The sequence below is a fragment of the Myiozetetes cayanensis genome, unplaced genomic scaffold, assembly GCF_022539395.1.
Source record: "Myiozetetes cayanensis isolate MyiCay16 unplaced genomic scaffold, myiCay2020 scf6-25, whole genome shotgun sequence".
NCBI lineage: Eukaryota > Metazoa > Chordata > Aves > Passeriformes > Tyrannidae > Myiozetetes > Myiozetetes cayanensis.
In genome coordinates this window covers 58,383,228-58,405,823 of record NW_026087853.1, presented here as the reverse complement: position 1 = coordinate 58,405,823, position 22,596 = coordinate 58,383,228, and the positions used below count along the sequence as shown (strand labels likewise).

Below are 22,596 nucleotides of genomic sequence, written 5' to 3'. Positions count from 1 at the left end.
TTATTATGTCAAACATGATTCAGGGAGGTTGTTTTTTCCAACCTTTAAGTTGGAAAACCTTTCCATTAGCATCTTTGGGAGAGTGTGATTGCTTGAGGTTTTTTTAGGAAAAGCAGAAACTCTGATTTTCTGGAAGCTCTTAATGAAACACACGACTCCACGCCTTTTGGGCTAAGAACTTGTGTAGCTGAGCTCAGATTTGTGCTTCATCCTCACAAAAGGACATATATCACAGGTGGAGATGCATAAGCAGCATTCACAAGGAGTTAAACTTCTTCGTGTTAGAAACCTTCCTATTCCTCCTTCTAGGGATTCCAGCTGGACCAGCTTCTCATCTTCCAAGCATTTGGATGTTGCCTTTGGAAACAGGTGTAACTTTTCGGAAATAATTCAGTCACGGACCTCACTCCTTTTTAAAATATCAACCTCTAAGACTGTAATTTCCTTTGTCCAGGCAGAAACTGTCTGCAGGAACAAAGTAGCAGCGAGGAAAACTTGGCTGTGTTATTGCCTTAGCTAAAACCAAAGGGATTTTTGGGCGTAACTCAGCCAAGCTATGATACACTGCCTCCTTTATTCTACAGAAGCGTGGGCCACTAGTTTTCGCACTGTCTGATGTGGCAGCTCAGCGTCAGAGCCTGTTTTTCTGAAGTTCTGAGCAGTTGTCTGTAGTGACTCAAAACAGAATGAAACGTGGCGACAGCGATGTAATCCAGCGGCAGCGATGGAATGGCCTGCTTTGACACAGCGAGCTGGAGGATGTGGTGTAACCCAGCAAACATCCAGCACCCTTCATCTGCCTTTTCTTTTCTGGGTGGAGTGAAATGTGGAAAGGACTGCCAGGTTTTGTTGCTTTAGAATTGGTTTCTTAATCTGGCTAACTCATCTTGTGACTCCAGAGGGTCGTGGCCAGTTGGGACAGATCTGCTCTGGAGGTATTCATCTTTCCAGTAAGAAAGATCCCTGTCAACTGCATTGGAGCATATGTGCAGATCTGAAGTGAGATGATTCCCATTCAAGATGTGTGTGTCCCTGAAAGGCTAACAAATCAGAATTCTGGGAAGAATTCATGGTGTAGAGAGAGAGGGGTCTGTTCCTTTCATTGTTCATTCCCTCATCCTGAAGCATCAGCTTCATTTGCCCCAGAAAGGGTGTTAAGTGGGGATCTTGATCTAGCTCTTCACCCCCTCACAATGAACTCCTAGGCTTTTTGGAGTCAGTAAATGACATTTAACAATAAAGGGGTAAAAAAACCCCAAGATTAAACAAAATCCACTTGTTCAGCTGAAATCCTGTGTATTGGGACTACTTACTATTCTCCTTGAGCCTCCCAGATGCTTTACACCTCAATTCTTTTTTTTTTCCCCTCCAAAGATTCCAGTTTGTTTGACACAACCTTAATATTTCCCCATGAAGCTTCAATTTCTTCCACTGCTCTCTTTTGTTGTTGTTTACTTGCCTTTAAATATTGAGAGCACTGTGACCCTGCTGCAATCCTGGTGGTGACAGGGAACCCTCTGTTTCTTCGGACTTAGTCAGTACCGTTTCCTGCTGCTTTCTCTCCTTGGTTTTGGCTTGCAAGAGGCAGCCAAATGGTATAACCTGTTCTGTGAAGTTCTGCAAAGCAAAAGGTGCCAGGGCTCCTCTGCCTCTCTCCCCAGAAGCAGAGTGGGAGGAAAACAGCACCTCCAAGTCATCCTCACAGCGTGAGTAGGGCCACCCAAGTGTTGCATTCACAGGAGTGGTGGAACTTGCAGAGAGTAGGTGGCCTCCTTTAGATTGGTGTGTCTAACCTAACTTGCCTCTTTTAATTTTTTTAAAATTTTTTTAATTTTTCAGCCAGAGTTTTTTGATTGTTTTTCTCATGGCAAGCAGATCCTGCATATGGATGTTGCTAAGGCTCCTGTTGCAGCAGACCTCTGAGGGATCTGGGATCTGCAAGTGGTTGCACAATTAAGTGTTTCTTCATTCGTGTCTGCCTTTCCCTCTGGATGAGCTTTACTCTGCCACTAATTGGGTCTGACAGCAGTTTTCGTCCAAGCAACAGTCTGAAGAGCATGTAGATGTTCAAGCCATCAGATCCAGTGGCATCCAGTCTGGATGGTTGTGATTTTTCACTAATATGTCAGCACTGAAGAAGACAAATATCCAGTTTTATTGTGCAAACAGAAAACTATTCCTGCAAAGGTTTTTAAAGCTCCTAGAGAGCTACTTTCTCAAAGAATTGGCTTCTGTTTCAGGTTCCTATGCCTTCCCTATCTTCTTTTTATAGTCATCCTCTTTGTCAGTTAAATAATTTTCTTTTTTTTTAGTTATTGAACATACCTTTTACAGAAATGCCAGCCAAGAAGAGGGTCTGGTGGATTTGCTGAAAAGATTATGAAATACATGGTCTTTTTTTGAATGACTTTGATATTTAAATAGCTGAGGCAGATGTAGTTAGAGGAGAAGACATAACCACAGAGAGAGATGTCCTTGCTTCTGCTTATAAGGATGACAAACCTTCATAGAAAGCGGATGAAACAGGCAGCTAAAAGATAAGTAGACACCCCAGGTATACAGTTTCATAGAAAACCTGCAAATACCAGTTTAGAGATCTCAAATGACCTGCTCAGGTGGCTCCTGCTTCAGGATCCCAGGCAAACCCAGGACTGCAACACCCCATGCTCATCACCTAGAATTTAGCAGACTTTACACGTAAGAAAGTACTGTCCAGGTGGAATCATGAGCTGCTTCCATTAGTCTGTAAGGTGTCTGATTCTGAAAATGTCATATTTGTGCTGTTTGTGAAAGGTCTAGAATAGTACCATCTTGCAATTGGGTTTATTTTTAAGCAGTATCTGATAGAGAGGTATTTCTGCCCTAAGTAGGTTCAGATATTAATGGTAGGAATCTTGTATTTTGCTTCAGAAACAGAAGTTTCTGTATTGCTGAGAGCTCTTGTTCATACTTCTCTGTAGGTAATCATCTGACCAGTGATATTATCTGGATGGTGCAGAAAATGTCTAATTTTTTAATTTTTTTTTTTAAATAGAGAGATTTTCTCTAAAATGAAAATTATTTCCCTATTATTAAATTACATTCAGGAATCAAGATTGCTGTTTTAAATATTGATACGTGGGCTCTTTCCTATTTCCTAAGGAGCTTCTCTTTTCCTATCTGTGGCATTTTTTGCTCTTTTTCAAACTGTAGGTGTGCTCTCTGGGTGTGGTTACAATGTTTGCCTTCCATTGATGCAAAATTGATCTTTGAAAGTTTTCACTACTTCGTGGAACGAGCTAAGAAAAGGCAGAGCATGTCCACCTGCTTGCAAGTCTTTCCCAGGTTTTGGTTTTAATGCATTTTTATTCCATTGACATCATTCTTTTTCTGAGGATTCCAAAATGGGTCAAAGGGTTGCTCCTGAGCAGGGCATCACACATCTTTGTTGAAAGTGTTTTGCTGTAAGGTTACCTGATTGACAGGTGATTTAAATGTCCTGACTGTTTGTTTGGGGTTTTTTTTTAGTGGGTATTTCAGTTCTTTTTTCTCTCCCTGCCAAGGTATTGTGATAGGGGGAGAGAGGATGAAAGACAAAGGGTAGAAGGAAAGAGAGAGCAGAGAAGAAATCTTCTGTCCCCTTCTTTGATATCTCTGGCTGACAAAAGTATGACTTTTGCTTTTTGGCTGTAAGTTAGCAACTAAATAAAAATAGAGTACTTTGCCAATCTAATTGTTTTTAAATGTTCAGAGCTACAGTTCCGCAGCTGCTTTTCCACGGGACCAGTGTCACGAGTGGGTAGCACCACCTGCTGGCACTGCCAGCTGGAGGTGGCGCAGAGCTGCGTGGAAACGGGAGGGATAGCATCTCTGAGGCAGCGTGCACTGAGCAAATCTTGTGTTCTGATGGCTGAAGTGGTGTGGAGATAAAAGTTTCAGTGATGGTCCTGCTCTTCAAGGAGCCGGTGCCACGCCGATCCTCACTGCAACTGGCGCTGGACCTGAGTAAATGATTGCTCTGGGTATATCCTTGTGTACTTCAGTCACAGATCACGAGGGGTAATTCAGTCTCAGTGGATCATGTGGCATGGGGTATCTAGCACGAGATGTTTCAGAGACGAGAAGTTGCTGTTAAGTAGGTGATTGAGCTGGGTTTTGCCCTTTTCTGCCGCTGAACTTTCAAGTCTCGCGCTGTGCGCTCACAGACAGGGCAAGCACGAGGACAACAATGACTCCATGAGGTGTTGGAGTGCATCTGTTTAAAAACAGAGATCAAAAACATCACTTTACATCTGTGTTGCAAACTATGATAGGCAAGGGTGCTCACTGTGAGTGACTATAAAGAATATCTGGGCAGTTTTTTGGCGTTTCCCATCCTGGGCAGTTGCTTGCCCAGCTGGAATGAGTGGACTGGCCCAGGGCAGGGATACACAGCGGAAACAAACACTCCAGTACTCTCCCTTTTCTCTGAAATCCCTTTGGTTTGTTTTTTTTCAAAGTTTGGACGTTGTTGTGATTCAATCATGTTATAAATACTCGTGGTGAATTCTCTCAGGAAGAGCTGGATAGGGGAAAATAATAAAATTCCCACAGTACTTGCTACGGTTCACTGCCACTACAGGCTATAGCAATGTGCCAGTAACTGCAGATCACAGGCTCTTTATCTTTATCTTTATCTTGGACTGCTGCTCAGTTACTATCTGGGCTCACCTGAGTTGTAATCATGAAGAGAGACCATCTTTGTTGGTAAAAAATACAATTCAGACAAACCTTTTCTCTCTTGGAGATAGTCATGTCAGCATGGGGGGTGCCCTGTTAGGGAGGTGTGGAGGTTTCAGCAGTGAATTACACACAAGACCCAACTTCCAGAACTGCATGTGACCACTTTACATGAGAACTGGTTCAAAATTCCCCCTGAGAGGAGCATCCACGCTCACTGTCCTGTGGATACCTTCCTGTTCGGTGTGGTCTGTGACAGGCAAGGATCTCCTCGTTGTCTGGTTCTGCTGATGTGATGTCCTAGAGGTGTGGGGGGTCAGGGGGAGTCCGGCAGTTACTGCCACTGCCAGGCCTGTGATCTGCTCGCTCTGCTGAGCACACAAATCTGGAGTGTTTGAACAACCCCAGGGGGGACAAGGGGATTTCAGACCCACTCAAGGCTCTGTCCTGTTTGGACAGTTCCGTGGAGCTGGAGGGACAATATTTAACGACAGGATGATTTAACCCACATGTTACTCAAAAGCTCAAGTGGTGCCAACTCCAGTCCACGCTGAGCACAGACAGGAAGATAATGAGCTTACTCAGCGGGTTCATATTTTATGTTACTGCTGTCAAATATTTTCTTACAAAATCATTGGCTGTCTAAACCGCTGAGTTTATACAAGTCCACTGTAATTTGTGCAGTGATTAAATATTAAACCAGAGTGTATTTTCAGAGGAAATAAATTTAGAGCAGGCCACTTTGTTCTTTAGCGGAGGATCTCTGCTCCTGTCAGTTAGGAGATGGAGCAAACATTCTTCCCTCTAATAGCCTAATTATTCAAAAATGTTTGCAAGGATCTCTTTGTAGAATTTGTGCTCTTGCTTTAGTGTCATTCTTTCATTTTAAAATGAGGATAAGAGGTTTCAGATTCAACAAATGACAAGGTGATGCAGGTTTACAAAAAAAAAAAATTTTGAGGAGAAAGGGCCCAATTGCATGTGAAAGAATTACCCCAAAATTAAAGATGCTTTGCCATGCCATTTAATTTTAAAGATTGACAGAAGCCTTTCTCTGCCTCTTAAGAATTTTAACAGTTTAACTTTAGAGACACCTGAGGTACTGCCTTGCAAAGCAAAAATTAACAGAAAATTGGATTCCATCCGTTTCTTAAGGACGTTCATAACACACAGCAATAACGCTTTTAATAGATGGCATTTTAAGCGTTAATAACTTTTGAAAAATAAACCTACTTATTTCAGCAAATTTTGAATGTGCTCTTGGAGTATAAGACAGAAAAAAAAAACTGCACTCTTGGGTTAGATCAAGTATAACTACTGATGCTGTGGCATGTGAGGATTTGTGTGTGTGTTTCCATGTGAAACCTAGGAAAACATACACTTTATCTTTCATTGTCATTTTCATGCATTTTTCTGTTTCATTCTTCTCCTTTTTTCCCATCTTATTAGTGCAGATGGGAAGTCAACCTTCTTTGGGGAAGTGACAGATAATCCTTTGAATACCTAATGTTTTCTGTGATCTCATGGGATGTTTTATCCAGTGTGGGGGTCTTCCAGGTCTGCACTTGGAGTGCAGTGATCACATAATCAATCTAAAGCATGTACTTGCTGAATTTCACCTTGAACGTGCAGCAAAAAATATCTGTGTCTGTGTGCTGAATAAGTTTGATGTGCTTTAGTGCCGGTGAGTGATGAAGAGGAAGGAGGCATTCTCTTTGACAACATTGCCAAATCTGCCATTGACCCCTTCGACACCTCTTCTGGATCAGTACAGCTCATAGCCATCAAACCCGTGGCCCTGCCTGCTGTTCATGCTGCATCAGAGAGGAGCCAGGAATCTGCCATCATTAATGGGGAGGTAAGGACCCTCTGATAATGCCTCCAGCTGTTTCCTTGGCTACAGCCACAAGTGGAACAATCTTAAGCCTGTTAGAGTTGAGGACTGGCAGGAGCTTTTCGCCCTGATGCTATATAAAGGTCCATTAGCATTGTGGGCTGAGAAGTCTGAGATTTTTAGATTTGCTCTTTCACATGCACCTGTGAATGCCTGCAACCTTGGAAGAGGCAATTTTCTGTATTCCTTAAAAAAAAAAAAAAAAGGTGACTAATGAAGGCAGAAAGCAGAATCAGATCTTTGCGTGAATTCTGTGACTGAGCATGGAAATGTGTATGGATCATCTGGGTGCCAGGCTGATCTTTCTGTAGTAAGGAATACGTCTCATTCACAGCGAGAAGGGATGCAACGGGACCGTGGCCTTGCTCAGAGGGTGCAGTTGTTTCCTGGGAAAAACAAGTGGGATGGCACAAAAGTCTGATCCAGATGCTGGCCAAAAAAACATGCTTTGCCTTCAACACTTATGTTCATGTTGTGATGTACACTTAATCAAGGCTGGTCTGTTTACAAAAGACTGAGGGTTTTATATAGTTGTTAAACATGACAGGAACAAACCAGAGGGGTGCCTTGTTTGCAAACTCACACTGCAACAGTCATTTAAAGATCTACCAGCATCTCCCTGTTTAAAAGCAACAGGGAAGGCTGTTGCCAGAGACACAGTAAAAGACAATCAGGCTTCCCATGTGGGCCTGGATTACAGCAGTCTGTTGTGCTCCGTTTCATGCTTGTAATTTGGATCCTGACGTGCAGTGCTGCCTCCAAACTCGGAGAAAGGCTTACTTAGACTTCAGCATCTATTTTCTGTAAAGCAACAGGATGACACTCCTGGTGCTGTGTGCTCATACACTTTCTATAATTTGTGAGAAGACTGCAGAATTTGCCACTGGAAGCACGAAGCCCAGCTAAATTCCTGATTTCCAAGTAACTGCCAGTTTGAAGCAGGAGAAAAGTTTTCTCGATACTTAGGAGCAACCACGACTGAGCTGGACCAGGTCAGACCAAACACCCTTTTTTTAAGGATCCTCTCTGACAGGGGCCCATAACAGATGTGTACTTATGGGGCCCTAGGAGAGGTTTCACTGGTGAGTTCTGCCTGTGGTGCCCAAAAGCAGTCACGGCGTTGGGTCACGCCAACTGGCTAACATCATCAGTGTTTTTCTTCAGTGGGTGTATCTGAGTCACTGTTGTAATGGTACACGGTTTTTTAGGCTAAAATTATTTAACCATCTGCCAAGCCGTAAAAATGCAGCGACTCTGTTCACTTGCAGTTCCTCGCCGCTTGCAGATGGCACGGCGTGGCGCAAAAACGCGCTCTGAGAGATGACACATGCAGAGCATCAAACACACCCTGACAATGTTGTTTGCAAGTAGCCAGCCCACCACCGTCCTTCAAACATCTCCTTGCCTTTTAGGTGAACAAGGCTTTGAAGCAGAAGTCCGATATAGAACATTACCGCAACAAGCTGCGCTTGAAAGCCAAGAGGAAGGGCTACTATGATTTCCCGCAGGTTGATAACAGCAAGGGGCTGACAGACAGAAAGAGGATGTACGAGAAAAACCAGAAGGAGCTTGACCACATTTTGGATCCAGATGCAGATGTCTCGTCTCCATTTGCTGAGCCTAAGAACAGGTGAGGCTTTTTATGTGCAGTTTCTTCATCTGGTAGGAGAGGTGATGTCCAGGGAGTCAGTTTTTAATGAGCCAGATGTTTGTTGTGTGGTCACTGGTCCCTCCTGCTTTATAAAGGAAATTGATATAATCCATGCAAAGCCTGCCCTCTGGTAAAACTGCAATGTAGTTAAAAACGAAACAAATGGAAAGATGAAAAAAGGAAGGGGAGGGACTGTTGCAGGTTCTTCTGAGTCATTTTCAAAGGTAAACAGAAAAAGTGGTAGCAACGTGTTTGGTAATACTGAGAGTGCATTTTAGGCTGAAAGTTAGCATCTGAATTTGGTCCTTTCCAAAGTTCAGTGGTGTTATTATTTTGTCATTATTTTTATCTAAATACTACTATTGCAGTAGGCATGAGAAAACAGAAGCAGTACATTGTCCATGTGTTTCAGTAACTCCTGCAGGGATAGTATCTGTGAGGTGTTGTGATTACCTGTTACTGGTAATCTTCCTGTGCCTGTAACAGGGAATCATCATGTGCTTATCTGTGATGTGAGGCTGGCATGTTGTATAACAGTACTAATGTTTGATTAACACTTCACTGTCTCGTGAGGATGGCACACCAGTAGTGTTCATCTCCCCGTTTTAGAAAGGAGGGGGGAGTGCACATGCTGACTCTGCCTGAGCCTCCTGAGGCGGGTGGGTGGATCTGCTCTGTTGCTGGTGCTCTCTGAGGCACAAACTGACACACTGTAAAGAGGAGATCACACCAGTCCTACCCCAGGAACGGCACAGATTTCTCTGCCTCAGGTGTGGCAGTGGTGTGAAGGATTACAAAAGAGTATGTTTGCCAGTTCACCTCGTACCAGGAGGGCTCTGGTTCTTACTGTAACCAGGGACAAGCAGCAGTTGATCCATGAGAGAAAAAGGGATGCTGAAGTACATTTCCTCTAGAAGTGGCCCTCATGCCTGGAGGTGCAGTCTTGTATCCCATCTCCTGGAAAGCTGAGACCAAAATTGTCCTATGAGCATAAATCAACTGCAGTCAAAGCATCAGCAGTGACACAGATGTTGCATATAGTGCAACTTCAGCGATTATCCTTGGGGCACAGAGATAAAAAAGACTGTAATGGGAATTACAAAAGTGGTGTTGGCTCAGAATATGGACAGAATCTGTGATCAGATGGATTTCTATAGGTCTACAGTTAAATGACTGAGCCCTTGATGGGCTTTTTCCCACCGTTGCACTGGTCAATGAAGGAAAAAGATGCTGACTCACCTGTTATGTTCTTGGTGGAGGACCTGGGGCATCATTTCCTTGTGCAGTTTATTGTGCACTGAAAAAGTAAGAAACGGGACCCTCGTTACAGGGCAGTCCTGCGCTGGGCTCCCTATCCAGAAGGTGCAGACGGGACACCAGGAGCATTTGTTGAGGAACATATTTAGTGCAGGTAGCTGGAAAGTTTCCTTAACACCTCGACGTGGCTGTGTGCTGTGCACGCAGTGACGGATTGAGGCGCTGCTTTGGGTGTTTGTTTTGTGTCACGTACCACGTAGGAAACGCTTCAAGCACTACACTGAAGCTTTAAGACTGGCCATCTGCCTTCTGTTAAATGCGCTGATGTTTGTTTGCTCACGTGCCAATGTGCCGAAAGATCCCAAAATACGTGTAGGTTTTTTGTTTTTTGTTTTTTGTTTTTTTTTTCCTGCGTGTTGTGTAAACATGTCACAGCCTATCTGAGATAGGCATCACAGGCACGATATAAACTGCTTGAAGGCAGGTGTACTGCAGGGGAGGAACGATTTCAGCGTGCAGCTGAACCGTGAAGGGCTGGCTGCTGCGTTTACTTGCCAAATGTATAGCCTGTATCCCTACGTGGGAAGAGAAAACCCTTTCTGTTGCACTTTCTGTAAAGGCACAGAACACGTAATGAGCTTCACAGATGTTGCAGATGTTTACAAAGAGAGCAAAACAATCTGTGCTAAAATTTCCACACCAGGACCTGGAAGTGAACTCAAGAATGCTGCAGCGCACGTGACAATTACTTGTCCCTAGTTTTCTAGCAAAAATAAGATGTCCAAAGTGGCACACTGCTGGAGGAAAACCTTGAATAATCCTGCAGGGTAGCATGGGATTTGGTAAATATTGATAAATGAATTGATACAATTGTATTTCTGTAATGAAATAAAATTGCTTTAGAAACAATCAGGCGAGCATACAATTGAAAAAAAATTATTTCTAACTTTTTCTGCTTTGAATTCTTGTTTATGTCATTAGTTGTAGCAATTAGAATCTGAAAAATTGCATGTTCTGAAAATAAAATCACTAACAAGTAAGTCAAGCTTTTAGGGAAAAGGTTTACTCCGCTCTTTTCTGTTTTGTATATATTTGTGTAACTTAAATCACATCATTACAGCGTTTCCAAAACAGATCAGAAAATAGAGAAACACTTGATTACTCAAGATCGCCTTTGTGTTTTGGATGCTTTTTAAATTGTATTTAAAAGTGATTTACAGTTCATTGTTGCTAAATGATTTGATTTTTCCAGCACAAGCTGCTTTGTGTTCTTCAGTCTTCCGTACCACAAAACTCATGTTTTAAAACATTCCAGTTGTGTTCCCAGAAGGCACTCGCTAACCCATTTGAATGCCAGTTGTTACGGTTCATACCTCCTTTCTCATTAGCAAAACTCTCTTAAATGAGGTAATTGGCAATCTCAAGGTAATTTTTAAGAGCCTACTGATGATATGCACTATTCTTGGATTTTCTTTAATAGTTTGTAATCAGGTCAAGAATCTGCATGGATTACAGAGCTGTGTGTGTGAAACCCTTGGAAAATATATCACAACTGCCTCAACTAAGTATTTATGGACCTGTTGTAAAACATGACATTTTAGAGACCTTTAGTGTAGGAAGATAGAGATTGTCAGATCTGATTAGCCTTTGCATAGCCTAGTTGTCCCTGTTTTCTGGTAATATCAACATTACAGTCAGAGGAAGAAAACAAGAGAAGGAACTTGAATTTATTCAGTATTATTTTTATAGGGGAAATTTATTTCAAAAGCTCTGCTTGTCTCCTGCTTTGGCAGTGCATTTGGGACTTTCACACACGTGCTCGGTGATTTGTGATCAAGGGTCACGCACAGAAGTTTTTGAAACTTGCCTTTAAACTAAGTGCGCGCCTGAGTAATTTGTTTAATCACAAGTGTGAAATTGATATTTTTTTGTCCTACCTTTTATCCTGTCTGATCATGTAAATGTCCTACTTTCTGGATTTCTGCAAAACAGCTTCTGCTGCTCTAATCTGTCAAGGCAAAAAGTGCTGTTAACCAAATCTAGAATATCTGAAGAATTATTTATCAGTGAATTCATTTGGACTGTCTTGTCTCTTCACTCCATTGATGGCTCTGGAGATGTTAAACCATGGAGTGACTGAAGGTGTGAATTCAGATGTAACAGTGTGACTTGTCTTCACTATGAACCTTGCCAGGTCCCCTGTGTAAGCAGCACAGAGAGCACACCAGATGACCTGATCTAATTGTAATTTCTGAATGGAATAATTGCACAAAGCAGAAAAATAGCATGGCTAGACAATGATGACTTTCTGTCAGGCTCTAACTGTGTTAATAAACGAGGCTGGCATGCCATTATTTGATCTGTTACTGATCTACAGTGGGGCCATGCAAAGAAAATGATTAATGGACAGATACAGTATGAAAACATCTCTTCTGGTTTAGAAGTAGCCTTCTTAAAAGATGCACACAGTGGTGAGAGCTCAGTGCCTAGGGATGAGCAGCACTTGGCCCCAGCGCTGCTCAGAGCTGTGCTGGAAGCAGCTGAATCCCAGGGAGCACAGCTCTCTGAGGAAGTTGTTGTGGCCAGTTAGCAAACTGACTATTTAAAACCAGCATCTTGCATGCAGTTTCCTCCCACTCCTGTTTCTCTTCCTGTTCACTTTGCTGGGTGTTTGTTTTGGTGGAGTGTTATTTCCATTTCTCCCTCATTGCTCAGGATCAGCAACCAAATCTCTGCTCCCTGTCTGTGTCTGTGGGAGGTCCTGTTATTTTTTGATAGTTTTTTAAATGAATTTGAATCATATCAGCTGAGGTCAAAGGGGACCTGATATCTTCTTGGGGCATATTTCTTTCTGATAAGCTCCCACTTATGATGTCCATGTCTTTTACATAACTTCATTTTCTTAACAGTAAAAAAATGTAATAATATCTTAATAACATGAGTGATTTCTAGCACTTCATATATATAGAAGGACTGTCCTATAATAAAGTGGTATTTCTGTGAACCTCATCATTTTAGAATAAAGGTAAGTATTAAAGACTGCTGCCTGTCATATTTTTGTTTTCATTTACTGGTTTCTCATTCCATGTTTTCTAGGCAACCACTGAAGAACTCGGTGTACAGGAGCAGGCAGTCTCTGAACAGTCCTAGCCCAGGAGAAACTGAGATGGATCTTCTTGTGACTCGAGAAAGGCCTAGGCGTGGAATCCGCAACAGTGGATATGATGTAAGTTTACTGGATATATGCAGTGAACTTTTCTCTGCAAAGTCTTAGCTTGCTCCTAAACCCAGGAAACTACTGATAAGCCACAAACCAGATTGTCACGGGATATTTAGTGTTAGAGGACTTTATGTGCACTCAGCAACCTGAAAAAAAAACCTCAGGATGTTCAAAGCACAGACTCTGCTTTATCACTGTACATCATTTTGCAGTCTGAAATGCAAGCAAAATGTTTACCCTGAAACTCATTAATTGCCGAAATACTGAATTTTGAATTTAGATAGTTCTTCTAAGTGTGCGACCATTTACGTGACTGAGCTTTTTTCATTGCAATTAAAATGCCCTGTTTGTTCTGAAGAACAGCCTGAAGCTGCTCTCTTGATTCAGAAGAGTGAACAATCGACTTCTGGGAATTTCACCTAAGTCCCGATGTCAGTGTTTTGTGGAAATCCCCTAGGGACAGATACTGTCCTCTTGCTACCTCACAACTGGGAGAGTTTTGCGTAGGTGAATGTCAAACCCAGCCAGGGGAGATGCTGCTTTATGGTCCAAGGAGCTCACACAGCCAGCACAAGGCAGATGAGTTGTCCTGTGCAGTCTCAACATACGCTGGGTGCAAGTTGGCATTGCGTGCACCTAGAACGAGGACAAAAATCAGCCCCACACTGGGGTAATGTAGAATTTTTCAGTCCTTCGTCACGTGTACGAACTACTGTAGCTCATCCAACCCTGAAGACCAGTCCCCAGAGAAAGTCTAAACCACTCTGGAAAGCAGGGAAGTTCACCTGTGGTTGTGCATCCTCTGAACTCCGTAGATGACAAACATTTTGCGTGGGGCTTTATTGTCACCCCCGCCGGCTGCCGGGAGCGTGTTTTTTTAGCAAGGTGAAGTAAAGTGCCAAGGTCAGGGGATATGTTCAGGGAACTTTAAATCTTTCAGAGAATTCTTCAGGGCATATTGTGGTTGTCAGATTTCTTAAATGATTTTCTGCATTTGGACGCTTGGAGTCAGACAGCAGGAGTCATGTTGGGCCATGGCAGTGGGATGGCTGGTTCACTGCTCTCTGAGGGATTAGAATACTAGTACTAAGCTAACAAAAGCTAGTTTTTCACAGGGGATGTTTTCCTGAAATCATCATGAGAGGGGGCATTGCAGCAGGTTTTAATAATATATTATAGCACATTGTGTATACCGCATGTAAAATGTATTTTAAAGAAAATTTGTTAAAAAACCTTGCACGTAGATTAATGAGCTTATGCAGATTCCGAAGTGCCCTGCGGAGTAACTGCAAACTCTGAGATCTGTGTGAATCAAAAAAAAAAAAAAAAAAAAATAGAATTTGCTTTTGCCTCCCTTTTAATGCTGCAGTTGGGCCACCTGTCCCTGGCACAGTCTGGTTAAGTGATGTGTTACATAAAATGGTCCTGCCCGATGCGCTGCAGATCCACTGCAGTGCACCTCTCCTAACTCGGAATGTGTTTCCTGCCTGCAAGCAGAAAAATGCCACTGGGAAAATGGGACAGGATATTGAAATTTAGTTCCCAAGCCTCGAGCCTGCAGCGTGGGCTGGTTTCCCTCGCTCCCGTTCGAGGTTCCTCAGAGCTCTGCCGCGTGGCTGACGGGCTTCGTCTCCCGGGATACCTCATGGGTGGGCACTTGGAGCTGTATCTGTGCGTGGAATTTATATGGATCTCACCAGTGGTGCAACTTAAACATCCCTGTAAATCTGACCTCTGAAAAAGGTTGAGGAAAGGCTCTGAGAAAGGGCTGGTTTGAATATAGTACCGTTTTTTGACATCCAGTTTGTCCTTTTGAAGGTCCCAACCTTCTCAGACTCCTCTAATATCTTCTTTCCAGTACACATTATTTAGCAGCAGGTCCTGCCAAAGAATAGCGGAATTTGCATTTTTATAAGCAGTTCCAAATAATTAAATTTGATTCATAAATGGCTGATATTGTCTTCATGTCCTGAGATTTTTTTTTCCATATTAAGAAATAGATTTTTTTGAGCTGTTAACAATACACCTATGTTGTTGTGCGTGTTGAGGTTTATCTTCTGAACAGTGATAATATTTTGTAAAGAAAAGAGATGAAGATCCCCCCGATTCTTCAAGAAAACTCCTTAAGACTTGCTGGACTTACATGCACAACCATAGGTTTCCCCTTCAATAAAAAATGTCTAGTATTTCTGTTACAGTTTTCTAAAATACTTCATTCTATGTAATTGTTTTTCATGATAGTTCTCTGAATCATGGTTTCTCAGAGCTGAAAATTGGTAAGGATATGAACATAAATATAAAATATTCTATATATGTCCATGTGGAATATGTAGCTTTTTTTTATTATTTTGGCAGGTACATTCTACTGTTTCACGTTTTCAGTATATTATTTGTCTTTATAGTGTCTTTTATAGATGAATTACTATTGAACAGTATCTATCTTTCAATTTTAAAGAATCCCAACAGGGTTTGCTATCATCACCTTCATCTTGGAATTAGATTAAGAAGACTTTATTAACACGTTTATTATTTTCAACATGTTCAAGGACAACTGAGAGTGGAGCAAAAGCCATAATGAAAGGCTCTGGAATCTCTAGACTGCTAATGAACTGTATACCTTAGCAGAAAACATTTAGGTTGGTTTTGGTGTAAAAGAAAGAAAATGGCCCTATTATACATATCCAAGAGACCTTTATAGAAGAGAATTCACTGGCATGATTTTGTTGATGTAGCTAAATTAATGCAGTGCCTCAAAAAGCTCATGGGTTAATGTTCACATCAGGAATTTTTCTGATATAGTTGCAGCAGCAGAATTATGTAAGTGTATAAAGTCTGTCTCTCAGTAGAGGAGGTTTTTTTTTTCCCTTCTTCATGTAGCTCTAGTTCCTTCTATTTGTACAGTCACTGTGTATGAACAATATCCTGATTTTTGTAATGGTTGCATTAGTGAATATGTGGCATCTATTTATGGTGTATATTTGTTTCAGTAAATAGGAAAGCAAATGGCACACATCAGAAAGTGACAGGGTGAATTGAAATATATATTAAACCTTGAGGGGAAGAAATGATCACCAGTCTCCTCCAAAATCTTCATGTCAACTTTTATGTTGATCAGTCAAAACCAACTTAATGTTGACTGCTAATATGCAACTTTTATTCGTACAATGCATTTTAGATGTTCTGCTGAGGTCTAAAGGCTTCACCAAGGGGTTGTAGAAAACCTGATTTATTTCATCACTGGGTACTAATAGGTCTCTTGTGGGATTCCACTCACTGACATTTTTATAGGCATGAGGAAATAGAAGAACCGTGGTTATTAATCCCCCAGCTGGGACAGGATGACTTTATAGACTCTTTGGCTGCACTTATACAAATTACCATTGCATTTTATAGCCAGGCTTCTAAAATGTACCTGATTCTTATTTACTGTAACAACACAAACAACAGTGGAATCAAAATGCCGGAAGAAAATTTACCTGAAAATTTCCTACAAAGTTTTTTCATTTGCTTTGTGCAGTTACATTCTCCCTCCCCCAGTCTGATGTGTGTATCACTTAGGAAGCCTGAGGTTGGGTTTGTGGTTTTGAATTTGGATAATATACTGTATAAACATAACTATATAAGCTATAAGAGTCGTTGTTATAATTTTTCTTCTTTCGTTTGCTGCTGTATTTTCATTAAATACAAAATAGATAGTTAAAATACAGAAAACAAATGAATCTTTTACTTAAATTTATTATCAGTTTTTAGACTGGCAGTGTAACTGTTATCTGAGTGGCTGATAACAGAAGAAGAAAGTCAGTTTGATATTTTTCTCTGAAAAGGAAAAATATGTAGGATGATTGTCCAACCTTGCAAAAGGTTAGAGGCACAGTTGCTTATCTATTCAGGTGTAGAAAAGTATGATTAGATGGGAAGAAAAAAATATGCCACACTAGGAGTTACAGAAGACTAAAACCATCAGGATAGGGCTGGAATTTTTAGTAAGAACATCCTGTTGTATTCTTTTATTTGTGTCTATTTTAAACGCTAGCACAGTTCTAACCTCGTGCTATATATAGAAGACAGCACATATCCTATTGTTCATTCCAGTTATCCTAGTATCCTAAATGGTATTAGGATAATCCTACGGATACTTAATGACCTATAAGGAATCAGCTGCTGGTTTAGGTTGCTGGTTTAAAATACATGTTTTTAAAACTATGGGCTGTGAAATTAATCTTAGAAAATATAAATGGAATGCGGTATTTCACTGTCAAGTTCTTACAGTATGATGATTTCTTTCTGTCGTGGAGTTACAGACAAAAAAAATCAGGGAGGTGAATTGTGTTTGTGCTTTCCTGTACAGAAGGAATTACCCCAGGAGTAACCCTTCAAGTTAAGCTGCCCAAGTACTGTCTGCTCGTTAGGAGTACGTGCTTCATTCACTGTTCCCATCTTAACTTTGCATGAATATCTGTGTAACTCCTGTTTGGTGGCTGGGTGAAATGGGTCAGGGTATTCTCTGAAGGGGACAGGACCTGGTTTGTGGCGTCATTGTTGGTGGGTTAGAAAGTTCAGAAAAACTCCTCAACCTTAATTCTTCTGAAATCTTAATGTGAGAGAATGAACAAAGAAATTTCAGTCTCTGTAGCTGTAATAAGCAGTCCCTTTGTAAGGGGTCCTTCATAGTGATGGCACTATTTAGGGAACCATACTCTTCCTGGCACAGTTGTGCTCGCATTGATGCTACAGCTAAGAAAAGAATTTAAACATCAATTCCAATTGTTTTTAAGTGAATCATTGACAATTTAATCTGCTACAGGGTGTCCCTGCTAGTATTCCCAGCAAACAATATAGGATATAAAAGGCTATTATACTCCCCTGCATCGTATCACTCCTTTCCAATATTTGTCACGAGTCTCCGTTGTCACAATTCCTGACTTTGTATGTGTTTACATCTGCGTTTGAGAATGTTTTGTGAAGCAGCACAAATACTGTCTTGTAAAGCTTTCTACATATACGTGCTTTTATTCCCCCCAACAGACCGAGCCTGAAATTATAGAAGAAACAAATGTTGACCGTGTCAACGAGCCTCGGAATTACAGCAGGTCCCGTCAGGCCAAGGGCCACTCGGAGACCTCGACTTTAAGTTCTCAGCCCTCCATTGACGAGGTTCGGCAGCAGATGCACATGCTCTTGGAGGAGGCCTTCAGCCTGGCCTCTGCAGGCCACGGGGGCCAGAGCAGGCAGGACTCGTACGGCTCGGCTCCACACCTGCCCTACTCGGAGGTGGTGACCAGCGCGCCGGGCACCATGACCCGGCCTAGAGCGGGGGTACAGTGGGTACCCACGTACAGACCAGAAATGTATCAGTACAGCTTACCGAGACCAGTAAGTGAAGCTTCCTACTGTAATATCGTAAAGGTATTTCTACTCTAAGACCCTTTTTTTTTTTCTAAAGTAGTCCCATTTACGTACTTAAAACCAGATCTACTCGTAACTATGAGTAGTGGGGTGTGTATATATATATATGCTTACCCAGACACATCTCTTGCAGCCACTCAAATAACACCATAAAGCCTCAGTATCTGTTTTAGCAGCAGGGTTGTCTTGGCTAAATTGTACTTGAGAGAACAGGCTTGCACTTAAGCTCCAGGCTGCTCAACAGATCAAAAACTTATCTGCATGTCTCTCACTGAATACGCATTAAGGAAACAATGTGGTTTCGTAGAACAGCTTTGTCAGCAGCTGGGTGTGAAACATCAACAGTTCTGCATCACTGGAGAGGTCCATCATTGCCAGAGAGTGAAGAAAGCGTAATAGAGTGACCTGAAATGTGGGCTGGTACTGTCAGTCTTGCAGTTACAGCTATTGGCTTGGGACTCCAGGGAAGATTTAATTCCATGGGTTTCTTGGTTGACCTTATAAGTCACTCTTTATCCTTAATTTTCTAGCCTCAAATTGCAGCTAACATGTCCTTACCTCACAGAAGTAATAAATGAATTAAGAGCTCGAGTCTGTGGGTGGAAATTGTTAATGGAATTTTATAGGTGTCTAGACAGCAGTCACAGTAGCACTGTGCGTGCTCATGGCTTGTGAAACTACCCCTGAATTCTCACATATGGTATTGTGAAACTCAGTAACATATTTTCTTATATGTCAGATACAAATCTAAACCAGAGATGCGTGCTTTCAGATGAGAAATAGCCCATCTAACAATATTAGTCTGAAAATTGTCCATTTTTAGGTGCTTTTTTTTTCTGTCAGAAATGTTTGTGGTTTTTTTTTTTTTTTTTAGAGATTGCATTTCAAATTGAGTCCCTTACTCTGGCTAGAATAAGAGGATAATGCAGAAAAATCTCTTCAGTTCAAAATAACCATTACCATGGCATCATTCAGTGACAATAAAAAAATACATTAAGGGATGCTGCCTCTGAACTATTCTGAACATACTAGAAAGCCAGTGGCACTGCCTGCAAAGGTTCAGGCTGGTGCTATTTAAATCATGCTAATGGTTATTTCTGGCATTTTGAAATCGGTCCGATGAACTTCATGCAGCATATAATCATATTTTATGGTTAAGAATTCAATTAAAACCTCCAGAGGCAGCTAATGGGGAGTCAAATTACGTGGACACTTCAAAGAATCTTTATGAAACGAAATGAAAAATATTATGTGGTGAGAGGTTATTTAAAAATGTTATAGACATACTTTTTTTGATGATCGATTCACTGTTTTCTTTCTAAGACTTATTACTGCCCTAAATCATTTTCTTGTCTTTCTGGCATTCTCAGGATAGTGCTAAATTCCCTGAAGATAGCTGATCACTACAGATTAGGATAGGTATGAGCTGCTGGGCTTTGGTTGAGGGCTGGTAATTCACAGTTTTCTGCATAACAGTTTCAGGAGCACACAGCCTTTTCGGGTTTGTTCTCAAACAGGGCTGGAGGATTGTGGTTGAAAATATCCAGCCAAGACCTGTGGGTAGGAAAAACAGGGAAGAATTACATCTCAGCACCTTAGTAGCTGATTGCCTGTCTGGGACATCTCTCCTGAGCAGCTCTGAGGGAGATGCCGTGATGGGGCGTGTGTGGGAGTGGGTTGGACAGCATCTAGAGAAGGTGTCCAGGCTCAGTGAGCTGAGGGATGAGAGGTACCTGTGCACTGGGATGTTGTTACCTCCACAAGCCAAGAATTATTTATCTTTTGCCCTTTTTTGAACTTCAGTTCTTAGTGACAGCTAAAAGTCAACATTAACAATGCTGTTATAATTTGAAACATGGATTCAAGAACATTTTGCCTGCTTATACAGAACAAATTCAGACCTTGGCTTTACTGCTGAGTCTTTAGATACAAGGCAAATATAAAAGTCTTCAGTGAGTTACTCCCTTCTGAGATCTGGCTCCTCACAGCCCAGTTACACTAGACTAAAGTCTTTACAAGATCCCACAAACTTCCCAGTCACTTGAATGCACCTTTAGGTTTTATAAAACCTAATGCAAAGGCACATCATAGGTGATAAAAGTGCTGCATAAGGTTTCTAGCACAGACATGCTCTATGTTTATCAAGCAAAACTGGTAAACAGATTGAGGCAAAAGAGTAAAATTCTGCATGCAAATGTCTCATCTCAGTGTTGGCCTCTGTCCCTGAGTTTTTGTGCCATCTGCTTTCAGTGGTCCAGGACCCCTTCCTCAGGTCTGTGTTTCTTAAGGAGTCTTCCAAGTTATGGATCTTTGGTTTCTTGCAGTCAACTTCTTGGCTAGTCCCACCATCAAGAAGTTGTGTATCTCTCCAGAGTGTGCATGCATCTTCTTTTTCATTTTCCTTTTCCCTTTTGAGACCTTCTGTGTGTTTTTTTCTGTTTGTTTGTTTGTTTGGAGTTTTTTTACATGCTATTATTAATACCTAAATTGTCTGTGACTCTTGTGAGGAAGTGCCTGTTTCCCAAACTGCCTGTTGGGTGACCTGTGAGAACAGGATTCCTTCTTATGGGGCTCACGACTTCTCCAGGCAGAGAAAAGCTAGGGAAATGCAAAGCCTTAGGGTTGTTCTGGAGCCTCCAAAAACATGCTGAGTAACACTTGGCTGAGTCCTTGTCATCCAACTGGTGTGCTGTGACTGGAGGATGGAGTTATAGTGCTGACTGTGTGACACAAGCCAGCTCTGTGTCTTGGCAGAATCATATTACTGCTTTGGAAATTTGCTCAGCTGAGTCAAGCCCAGAGCTAAGACCAGGGAAGAAAACCCTCTTTATTACATGGCTGGACCAATTCCCATCTCTCCTCTTCAGCGCTCTGGAAAGAGGAGTGAGAGCAACAGAGCTCTGGGTCTCAAGGTGAGATGTAGCACCATGAACAGACACTGATGACCAAGACTTGCAGGCTGATAATGTATCCACATTCTCAGAGCTTCTCTTCATTTAACAGGGGTAAAGTGAGGTATTTTGCCAAAATTCAGCCACTTTCAGTAACAACTGCTAAGTGTAAAACAAGACAGCTATTAAAACAAAACCAAATCAAGAAGTTTGTATTATTCCCAGATTGCAATTTCATGACCAAATTAGGTAAATCATTCAGTGATAAACAAAGACTGTCCAATTTAATAACCAAATTAGTTAAATCGTTCAATGAGTAAACAAATACACTGCCCTTTTAATTCTCATGGTAAGATGTAAGGAGATGGATATTTCTGTAATTAGAAGGCAACATTGAATAGTTTCACCCAAGTTGGAGGTGGTAAAAGTGTTTAAATATTGCAACCAGGGGAATGTAGCCTTAAAGCCAGCTGCAGAGTTTCTGCTTTAGCCTGTAGTTATTGTGTGCTGGCCTGTGAAGACAGGCTGAGAGAGCTGGGATTGTTCATTTTGAAGAGTAAAATTAGGAAAATCTGTGAAATCAGCTGGGTTGTGGGTTTTTTTGCCCTCTCTGATTGGATTCACAATGGCGTATAAATTTCAGTGAAGTGACTTTAATTCTACAATCCTTCTGGTTAGCCGAGAACCTATGGGCTCATCTAAATCTGTAACAGGACTCTGCAGTAAAACTTTTATTTAATTTTGCTTCTGAACGGTTTTTTTTTCATTTATGTGTTGCATGCAAGAAAACACTAATACCCCAACCCACTGGAGAAATTCTAGAAATTTTATGGCAGTTCCCTCTCATAACCATCTTGGTGTGTGAGGAACCTCAGCACAAGGACTGACTGTTCCTCAGCATGGTGCAGCAGATCTTTTTACAGGATTTTTTTACTTTAATGTGATTCTCTCTGCCCAACCATTAGCAAAATATTGCCACTCGCTCAGGATTGTTCATCTACCGTGTAAGCAGCAAAATAAACGCTTCGATTTTCTATTTTGCTTTTTCCCCCCAAAATCTTCAGTGCAAGTCGCAGCATATTTGTGAGCTGTGATCCCTTAAAATACCTCCTTTGATGTCCATGTTCCAAAGCACATCCACTAACACACAAGAGAGAAAATCCAGATCTACCTCTGAGTCTCTGCCTACCCTGCTAAACAGCGTCTGGAGTCACTTTCCCCCTTAAAATGTTATCTTATGTGCTATTCCTTTAAAATGGAGGGAATAAAAAGGATTTTATACTTGGTGCAAATGCATGCTGAGAGGCAAGATGTGGGATGAAAGGCTTGTGGAGCCAGAAGGAAGTTTCAGCCCAACCTGTGAGAGCACTGCCAGCGTCTGAGATGCAGAAAGAGGCACTGCAGACCATTTCACGTTCAGCACTATTAGGAGAAATATAAGTGAGGTTTTCTTTGATGCAAATAACATTTGTTATTTTTTTTTCTTTACAGTTCTTTCATTAAAAAGCAGTATTTCCAACCCCTGGCTAAGAAATGTGCCAGTGCCTTTTTTGGTTTTCTTTTTCCCTGCCTAAATGTA

The 22,596-nt window shown here is 41.5% G+C and overlaps 1 protein-coding gene across 1 annotated transcript in view; it reads left to right on the top strand.

The window, feature by feature from the left end:
* The window catches only part of KIAA1549L (KIAA1549 like), a 123,062-nt gene that overhangs the window by 82,422 nt on the left and 18,044 nt on the right, over positions 1-22,596 (top strand). The window contains exons 14-17 of the mRNA XM_050335314.1: positions 6,378-6,556; positions 8,005-8,222; positions 12,597-12,726; positions 17,746-18,093. Coding sequence (XP_050191271.1) covers positions 6,378-6,556; positions 8,005-8,222; positions 12,597-12,726; positions 17,746-18,093 — 875 coding nt within the window. The remainder of the gene's footprint in view (positions 1-6,377; positions 6,557-8,004; positions 8,223-12,596; positions 12,727-17,745; positions 18,094-22,596) is intronic.